Source organism: Salvelinus sp. IW2-2015, linkage group LG18, assembly GCF_002910315.2.
Source record: "Salvelinus sp. IW2-2015 linkage group LG18, ASM291031v2, whole genome shotgun sequence".
Taxonomy (NCBI): Eukaryota; Metazoa; Chordata; class Actinopteri; order Salmoniformes; family Salmonidae; genus Salvelinus; species Salvelinus sp. IW2-2015.
The window spans coordinates 20,378,266-20,388,853 of record NC_036858.1 but is presented as its reverse complement, the minus strand read 5'-3'; the positions used below and the strand labels follow the sequence as shown (position 1 = coordinate 20,388,853).

Sequence of the window (10,588 nt, the reverse complement as noted above, 5' to 3'; positions counted from 1 at the left end):
CCCCCCATCCACACACCCCCGCCCCCCCCCGCCCCCCCCCCCCTTTTTTTTTTTTTTTTTTTTTTTTTTTTGACACCCCTCCCCCCTCCCTCTTCCTTTTTTTTTTTCCCACGCCCTCCCTTTTATTTTTATTTACACCTTTGTTTTTTCAAGTGGGAAACTCAGAGAAAATGTTAATTAACCAAGTTGTGATGTTTCACCACTGGCTTTTCACTTTTTCAACTAAAAGATTACCACAAATTAGTTTTTGACAATTACAAATATGTAAAGGTGAATAATGTAGCTAGTTTGACCATATTGTCAATGATAAGCAAGCTAGATAACTTTATTATCTAGCTAGCTAAAATCTTAYTGGTTGAACAATTGTTCTGACTTAAAAGTACTTGAACACAAACATGTTGGACTTATGACCTCYTTATTGGGAAGTTTCAATCATCCRACGAACATGTGAATGCCSCATTAGTGTAGAGATACTTGCAAGATCATATGTTTGATCATGTCTGCCAAATATCATATGCATGGACATTGATAACGGGTGATTGTTCAAYCGAAATTGGATTCAGAATGGTGTGTTAATGCTCATTTCACATAGGGTTAACATAACCAAAGTATTTTTTTCAGAATAATTTATTGTAGAATACCTTCAAAAACAAAACAAAACACAAGCTAGACAAATAGCATTGCATAATTTCCCATATATATACAAATTACATAAAACAATGTATGTGCTTGAGAAAAAAAAACGTATATTTTGTGGTCATGTTATTAATTATTGTATTATATATTTTTATTGTATTATGTGTGTGTTAATAAAATAATTGTATTAATATCATTTTTCAAATTGCATAAAAGCATCCTGAAGATTGCATAGACATTCTCTCCTTCTGTTAATGTGTGGCTGTGTATCAATTGTGTGTGTGTGTGTGTGTGTGTGTGTGTGTGTGTGTGTGTGTGTGTGTGTGTGTGTGTGTGTGTGTGTGGGGACATTTCGCATGTCCCAAAAAGGAACAAGGATATTTTAGGCTTAGGGTTAGAGGTTAGGGAAAATAGGATTTTAATGGGAATCAATTGTTTGATCCCCACAAGGATAGTAATACAAACGTGTGTGTGTGAGAGAAATAATTATTTTTCCAAGAAGTACTCCTCACTGGCGTGACATCATTCTAACAAACTCTGTGGGAGAGAAAAAAGGAGAACGTAAGATACTACACAAACATACAGTACAAAACATAAATACAGTTAATGAATTAATACATACATCTCTATCACTTATATTCTGCAAATAGCTCCTCATTCCCCACAGTAGGATTCAATGGTCAACAACAACARTGTCAATGTGTATTGGTGCTGTGTCTTTTTGTCATCTATGTTGTTTTGTCTATGCTGCCATTGTTGACGTCTGTGTTACTGCTGTTTGTGTCTAGAGTGTTGTAGCGTCTGACTATGTTATTTGTTGTTGTTTAGATGACCGTTGTCAATTCTCCTTACCTTCAAAGTCTACTGTCCCGTCACCGTTGTTGTCAGCCTCTCGTACCACAGCGTCAATCTCYCTTCGAGACATGTGCTCCCCCATCAGCTTGGTCATGGCGTTTCGTAACTCCTCTGTTGTGATCTCTCCATCTCCGTCCGCGTCAAACTAACCAGAGAGGGGGCAAGGATTTGAGTTTGCATAATCAACCAGCTAGATTATATTATTAAACGGAGGGTAGCGAAGAGTACAATTCCAATGAAACTGAGTCAGACTAATTGAAACAATATTGATCCAAACCCTGGTTAAGAGAATGGTATGAATGTACAAAGTCTTACCATCATACAAAATCATAACAAAACTAGAAAAAAGTGGTTCTGAGTAKGATTATGGTCTTGATAAGGTGATAYTGAACTAAYTCTCTTGCACTGACTCTATGCACGCACACTGGACTCATTTATTGTTATTCGTTATTCACTATGTATTTGTTCCTCGTGTCACTATTTCTCTTTTTATTTGAGATTTGAAAAATCTTTATCTTTACTCTGCAAATTGATGGAAAAAATAAGCCTGTTAGTTACAGCCATTTCACTGTTGGTCATCACGCCTGTTGTTTACACAACATGTGACAAATAACATTTGATTTTCTAATGGTCAGTGGTGGAAAAAACCTAATGCCATAGTTTGAGTAGAACGATTTATTCGTTTTTTGGGGCGTAACTGCCTCCGCCTGTTGTTTGGGGTTTCACATGGTGTTTTTGTTACGTGTTTTTGTTTTGGTTCGTTCGTCCCCATTGCCTTTAATGGCACGCCGTAATTTGGGTTTTAATTTTTTAAAACGTATTACGCTCTTCCTGTTCGCTCTCGCCTCCCCTCCGTTATATGCCAGCGTGACACACCAGTAAAAGTGAAAATACACAGTAATATTACTTGAGTAAAGTCTAAAAGATTTGGTTTGTAAAATACTTAACTTGCTGTAAAATGCAATTGCTAATATTCTTAAGTATCAGAAGTCAAAGTATAAGTATAAAATCATTTCATTTTCATTATATTAAGCAAATCAGACAAAACAATTTCTTGTTTTTTTTAATTACGGCAAGCCAGGGGTGTAACACTCCAATAGTTAGGCAATAATTTAACAAAAACATTGTGGTTTTAGGATTGTGGCGTCCACCAGATCAAAGGCAGTAGGGATGACCAGGAATGTTCTCTTGATAGGTGTGTGAATTTGACCATTTTCCTGTCCTGCTAAGCATTAGAAATGTAACGAGTACTTTTGGGTGTCAGAAAAAATGTATGGAGTAAAAAGTACATGAATTCTTTTAGGAATGTAGTGGAGTAAAAGTTGTCAAAAATAGAAATAGCAAAGTAAAGTACAGATACCCCCCAAAAACGACTTAAGTATTTTTACTTAAGTACCTTACACCACTGGATATGGTTGAATGGGGAGAGCATTAGGAAAGTTTTTTTTTGTTAGGGTATCATGTTGGTTGTCTTTGCACAATTCCCTGACCATTTCAGATGGGTTATTCTGGGAACTTGGATGACTTCTCTCTCTCACCTCTTTGAAAGCRTCCTTCAGTTCTTTCACGCCGATCATCCCAGCAGTCTCAGCCAGCAGCTTTGGGGCCATCAGCTCAACAAAGTCCTCAAAGTCTACTCTCCCACCAACTAGGAAATTGGAAGAGATTTAAACAATTATAACGAGAGTTCCACTAACCTTAAATTGCTCTAGTTATGACTGCTATTCTGGTAYTGTGGTCCTCTTCAGTATTGTATATTTATCTGAATTACTTCTAGGGTTGCTAAATTCCTGCAACTTTCCTAAAGTTCCCAGGTTTTTCTGAAGTCCTGGTTGGAGGATCCCCAGTTGGAGAATTCCCTCCCTGCTTATTCCCTCCTCATTCCTGCAACCGGGATTTCTGACAAACCTGGGAATTTTCTAGAACCTRGGAAAGTTTCTGGAATTTTCAACAGAGAATTTTCTAATGACTCACGGTTCATRTTGATGTTCTGGCTCAGCTCGATCAGCTCCATCTCAGTGGGCATGTAGCCCATTGTCCTCATCAGGTTGCCCAGGTCCTTGCAGCTGATCAGCCCGTCCTTGTCCTTGTCGAACTCAGTAAACGCCTCGCGCAGCTCTGAGAGACAGTAGGAACAACTTATCAGTCTAAAAAGATACTGTGAGAGACCAAGAGTTGGCAAACCTCTTGGGGAAGTTGGAACATTTCCTTCTCTGTGTTTTCATTTGCTTCAGAGGGTACATCTATAATGAGATGAAGACTTTTTTTGAGTTTTCTTCAAGATACATGATAAATGAAACATAATTGGTAGATGCACATTTGAAATTTACTGTAAGGATAATCTTTAAAAAAAGTATTTTCCATTTTATCATAAATCAACCAACATTGAGCATTATTTAGAAATTGGTTGTAAAAAGTTACTAATATAACTTAGAAACCCTGTTACATTGACCAAATGGAATGGAGGACAAATGGAAAGAGTGAGATGACGCTGACACAATTTTCTTTTACCTTCAATTTCGTCATCGGCCAGCTCTCTGTCCTGCAAACAGTATTTACCAGAGTAAATTTATGTCGGATTTGATAGAATGTCTGCTTAGACAGATGGTGTAGTAATTTGCATGAAGAATACTTCAATTTAACATATTACCATAAAGTGTGCTTTTCATTTGATGCATGATAATGCAAATAAATATTTCTCTGTAACACAACACCTAATATTTTACGACTCTCTCTCACACACACGCGCCACACACACACACACACACACACACGTGCGCGCTCACACATGAAAAGCATCCTTTCCCTATTGCACCCAACATTTTGATTTAAAATGACACAAACTGAAATGAGATTATGCCCAGATATTTAGAGAGGTCAGAGTGCATGTGCATGGCAGCTACCCATATATGAAGATAATGCCCATGTATGAAGATAATGCCCATCCAGCAGGCAATATTTGGGGAGTAGTGAACCACACGTAGTTCAGCTAGTAATTTAACTACATTATTTGCAGTAGCTTGGTGGTAGTTGAACTAAATTCAAATCTAGGTAGTTTTTTCATTGGTTAATTACTTTTTTGCCATGTAGTGGTGTTGCTAACTACAGGATCTACATTTTTTTGCAAAAAAAATATTTAAAAAATAGGTGATGTAGGCAATACTTCATTTTCTTTTTCGGCATCAGACCGAAAATTGTCACTTAATTTTTTTTTTTAATGTTAAATATGCTAAATTGCACAATCTGGTAGCATATGGCTGTGAACGTGATCTGTCCTTGCAAATTGTAGTCTATTCACATTAGAAGAAGTTAAGCTATACTTAAAGTTATCCTTAAGCTTTTGTGTTTGTGTTTGTATATGTGTGTTGTTTTTTTAATAAATGTAATGAATGACTTTATCAAAGTAACTTTAGTTAAGTAAACTACATTTTCTTAAGGGTAGCTTTAGTGTAGCTTAACTTCTTCCAGTGTGAATAAATTGGTAGCTTGGTAAACTATATTTTCAAAGTAGCTTCCCCAACACTGCTAGCAGGTAGAGAGATAATGCCCATCTTTCTCTCTTTCTCTCACTCTCTCTCAATTAAATTAAATTCAAATGGCTTTATCGGCAAAGCAAGTGAAATAGATAATAAACAAAAGTGAAATAAACAATAAAAAATGAACAGTAAACATTACACTCACAAATGTTACAAAGGAATGGAGACATTTCAAATGTCATATTATGGCTGTGTACAGTGTTGTAACGATGTGCAAATAGTTCAAGTACAAAAGGGGAAAAAATTACATAAATATGTCTCTCTCTCTCTATAATATTTTTTTTCTCACAATCCACTCAACATATCATATTAGTTTGCCAGCACTTCCACACATACAGCATATTTTAGAATAAAATGTTTGTAAAACTTACAATATGCTTCCCTCCCCTCAGGAAGACGCATGCTGCTCCTAAACTCATGTCTGTTAGATAGGGAAACAGTCAAAGATTAGCAAAGGTCCCTTGTCTTTCTTTAATTAAGTGTATTTTACTTTATTGTACTCTACTCTTCTGTATTGCACACTGGGGGGGGGGGGGGGGGGGACAGGATTAGTCTGCACTGACTAGTTTGTTTTTGTGATCTACAGATTATATATATATGTTCATATTTAAAGTACATGTTTGTACTTTGGTGTTTGTACTTTACATTTACATTTGAGTTATTTAGCAGACGCTCTTATCCAAGCGTCTTACAGTTAGTGCATTCATCTTAAGATAGCTAGGTGCGACAACCACACATGCTCAGTAATAGTAAGAACATTTTTCCTCAGTAAAGTAGCTATCAGCAAAGTCAGTGCTAGTAGGGGGTCAGTGCGGTGTTAGTTCACAAAAGGCAAGTTTTGTAGTGTGTGTGTGTTGTGTGTGTGTGGTGTTGTGTGCGTGCGTGCGTGCGTGCGTGCGTGCGTGCGTGCGTGTCGTGCGTGCGTGCGTTGTGTGGGCAGGTAACCTAACAGTATAGCGGCAGTGGTCAACGTGGTTGGCCAGTAAAACCGTAAGGTTGCTGGTTCGAATCACCGAGCCGACTAGGTGACAATCTGTCGATATGCCCATGAGCAAGGCGCTTAACCCTAGCAAGTCACTCTGGATAAGAGTGCGGTTGTTTATAAAACATTTGCGATAGTATGTATTGATACTAAAACTATATGCATGGTGAAAATCCATTGTAGTTTCCATTCCATTTCCATTGTAGGCTTTTTAATCCACAWATGACTGTCACACAGTAAATTAATGCAGGCATTATCGTCATGATGTTAATCTGCAAATGTTGCTATTTTGTAAACAAAACAGAATGGTGTATATTCACTTACCGTTTTATTTTCCTCTTCACTCAAGTATGTGCATCAATATCCCTACTGTCGGAGATGAGTGGATAGCCCTCTTTCTCTCTTCTCCTCGTTTTCCCTCTGCTCTATATGTGTCCACTCCCTCTTTCARCAGTCTGCCCTGCCTCTCTGTCTGACTGACCGACACTCTTGAATTCTGTGAGGATGGTGAGAAGGTGTGGTGTGTCTGAGGTTGCATTTAGGATGGAGGGGTTATATGAGTGACAGGAGGGGGATGGGGGAGGGTTTGGAAGGCTGGTCAYGGATGATCGAATCGGTTGTCCCATTAGTAAACTCTGCCCCTATGTCACAAAATGAAACAACTCACAGTACAACAAATGTAAAATACAATTCATTTACATTAGATACCATTTATATWTTTTTATTCATTTTCAAGCAGAAATTTGCACTACAACATATAATTCATAAGTTAGGGTGGTGGTGACATTTCAATGATATCATTATCATTCAACAAATATTCATAAAAGAAGGTGGCTGTATACATAGACTGGTGGAGGAGGAACATAATACAAGTATAGTGGYGCACACATATTAGATACAACTGTGGATACAATTACTTGTTCTCATTTGCTCTTATGCATTCATAAAATTCTGCACTATTTGCAAAGTTTTCTTTAATTCATATCACTATCTAAATGTTGTTTTAGCTCAATGATTACCTCAATGCTCTCGATACCCATTATTTTATCATAGGGTGCTGTTGTTGCATGTTCGATTATCATGTTTAATGTGCATTAGTAAAGTGAAGTTGTGCCTCAGACTTTGTGTAATTGTAACGATTGTCGWCTGGAGAAAGAGAAGAGGACCAAAGTGCAGCGTGGTACGTATCCATAATACTTTTAATCAARATGAATACACGAACAAAAACAACAAAACGACCAACGAACAGTTCTGACAGGTGYAACAACACTAACCAGRAAATAACCACCCACMAACAMARGTGRGAAAACAGGCTACCTAAGTATGGYTCTCAATCAGAKACAACGATAGACAGCTGCYTCTGATTGAGAACCATACCAGGCCAAACACATAGAAATAGAAAACCTAGACCTACAACATAGAATACCCACCCACATCACACCCTGACCAAACTAAAAATAGAAACATACAAAGCAATCTACGGTCAGGGCGTGACAGTAATCCTACCTATGTTTACAGAGGCATCAATGGAAAGGGTATTTGAGGATTGGATTTAGAAAATCAACTTGTAGCGACAATACACAAAATGAGTAACACAGACTGTATGTCGACTTCATAGAAGTGAGACACAGATCAAGAGAGCAACGTAAAAATATGTACAGTATATTCTGCACAATTGTATATATTGAAAACATTTCACTTTTTAACCACTATTTTTTATTCCTTCTATTATTGTTATAGGTAACCTACATGGATTAAGAACTGGAAGTATCAGATTCAGAACCGCTAAATGTTTACAACTGATATGGGTCTTATTATAAACTAGGGTACCAGTGAGGATTTCCTACACTGGACAACTTGTTACAGCTGTTGATAAATCACTGATAATAATCAGCCAATTTTTTTCATGTCATTCTATGAAGATATAAGGGGGATCGTAGCTATAATCAATACAATTGATGAGTTGATTTAAAACCTATGTTTAACCCTTTATCATGGACATGGTTGGTGTCTTGAGGGATTTGTCCAAAATTACTTTTCTGTCCTTGCATTTATGGCAKTGTAAGTTGTTATTATATCATAAATTAAGCATTAATCAATTAAATTAGACATTGAACTTGAACCCTGTAAGAATCCTGGATCTAACTGTTGGACAGTGTTTTGTATAGACAGCTCAGAAATGCAGTGTAACTTCTTAACATTTCGTTAAGCAAAGCGTCAACACAGGACTAAGATCGAATCGTACTAAACCGGCTCCGACGCTCGTCAAATCTGGCAGGACTTGCAAACTATTACAGACTACAAAAGGAAGCACAGCCGAGATCTGTCCAGTGATACGAGCCTTCCAGACGAGCTAAATAACTTCTATGCTCGATTCGAGGCAAGTAACACTGAAACACGCATGAGAGAATCAGCTGTTCCGGAAGACTGTGTCATCACGCTCTCCGCACCCAAGTAAGACTGTAAAACAGGTCAACATTCACAAGGCCGCAGGGCCAGACGGATTACCAGGACGTGTACTCCGAGAATGTGCTGACCATCTGGCAAKTGTCTTCAYTGAYATTTTCAACCTCTCCCTGTCTGAGTCTGTTATACCAACATGTTTCAAGCAGACCACCATAGTYCCAGTGCCCAAAAACACTAAGGTAACCTGCCTACATTACTACCAACCCGTAGCACTCACGTCTGTAGCCATGAAATGCTTTGAAAGTCTGGTCATGGCTCACATCAACACCATTATCCCAGAGACCCTAGACCCACTCCAATTTGCATACCGCCCCAACAGATCCACAGATGATGCAATCTCTATTGCRCTCCACACTGCCCTTTCACACCTGGACAAAGGAATACCTATGTGAGAATGCTATTCATTGACTACAGCTCAGCGTTCAACACCATAGTGCCCTCAAAGCTCATCACAAAGCTAAGGACCCTGGGASTAAACAGCTCCCTCTGCAACTGGATCCTGGACTTCCTGATGGGCCRTCCCCAGGGGRAAAGGGTAGGTAAAAACACATCCGCCACGCTGATCCTCAACACGGGGACCCCTCAGGGGTGCGTCCTCAGTCCCCACCTGTACTYCCTGTTCACTCATGAYTGCAYGGCCAGGCACAACTCCAACACCATCATTAAGTTTGCCGATGACACAACAGTGGTAGGCCTGATCACAGACAACGATGAGACAGCCTATAGGGAGGAGGTCAGAGACCTGACCGTGTGGTGCAAGGACAACAACCTCTCCCTCAATGTGATCAAGACAAAGGAGATGATTGTGAGTACAGKAAAAGGAGGACCGAGCAGGCCTTTTATATGTACAATTATATAAATTATTCAATTGTATAACGTTGCGGTCCATGGAAATTACAATGAAGTGCTTGAAAAAGTCCCTGAATGTCCTTGAATTTGACTTGCCAATGTCTTTATGAACCCTGCTTAAAGTTAAAGGATGTTTAGTCCTAGGCCTATGTTGTTGTATAGGTAGAGTTATGGGCTAATTTAAATATATTCACTTTTATATATTCCTCTAAGTACACGTGGAACTGCATGAAAATCCTTTTTGTTTTAAACCATCCCAATGTCACACATTGGCCCTAATATTTATGGAAAGTCCCATAGACATCATATGAAATAAGTCTCTCACTGTTTCCGCCTGTTATAGACCCCCCCCTCAGCTCCCAGCTGTGCCCTGAACACCATATGTGAATTGATTGCCCCTCATCAATCTTCAGAGTTCATTCTGTTAGGTGACCGAAACTGGGATATGCTTAACACCCCAGCAGTCCTACAATCTAAGATAGATGCCCTCAATCTCACACAAATTATCAAGGAACCCACCAGGTACAACCCTAAATTCGTAAACATGGGCACCCTCATAGATATTATCTGCTGTTTTCAATCAGGATCTCAGCGATCACTGCCTCATTGCCTGCATCCACTATGGGTCCGCGGTCAAACGATCACCCCTCATCATGTAAAATGCTCCCTAAAACACTTCTGGGAGCAGGCCTTTCTAATCGACCTGGCCAGGGTATCCTGGAAGGATATTGACCTCATCCTCAGTCGAGGATGCTGGTCGTTCTTTAAAAGTAATTCCCTCACCATCTTAAATAAGCAGCCCCTTTCAAAAAATGTAGAACTAAGAACAGATATAGCCCTTGGTTCACTCCAGACCTGACTGCTCTTGACCAGCACAAAAACATCCTGTGGCGGATTGCAATAGCATTGAATAGTCTATGCAATAGTATATGCAACTGTTAGGGAAGTCAGGAACCAATACACGCAGTCAGTCAGGAAAGCAAAGGCTAGCTTTTTCAAACCCGAAATTTGCATCCTGTAGTTTTAAATCCAAAGGTTTTGGACACTGTAAAGTCCATGGAAAAACAAGAGCACCTCCTCCCAGCTGCCCACTGCACTGAGGCTAGGTAACACGGTCACACCGATAAATCCATGATAATCGAAAATTTCAATAAGCATTTCTCTACGGCTGGCCATGCTTTCCTCCTGGCTACCCAACCCCGGCAATAGCTCCGCCCCCCCTGCAGCTACTTCCCGAGCCTCCCCAGTTTTCCTTCACCAAATC

General features: G+C 39.2%; 1 protein-coding gene across 1 annotated transcript; it reads right to left on the bottom strand.

Annotated features, from left to right (window-relative positions):
• Positions 1-910: 910 nt before the first annotated feature.
• cabp5a (calcium binding protein 5a) lies at positions 911-6,537 on the bottom strand. Its single transcript, XM_024008500.2, has 7 exons — positions 6,334-6,537; positions 5,399-5,448; positions 4,003-4,033; positions 3,466-3,609; positions 3,030-3,139; positions 1,489-1,636; positions 911-1,173 (listed from the first exon to the last, which is right to left on the bottom strand). The coding sequence occupies exons 2-7, from the start codon at positions 5,444-5,446 to the stop codon at positions 1,145-1,147; spliced, it is 510 nt and encodes a 169-aa protein (XP_023864268.1). The 5' UTR covers positions 5,447-5,448; positions 6,334-6,537; the 3' UTR covers positions 911-1,144.
• Positions 6,538-10,588: the final 4,051 nt, after the last annotated feature.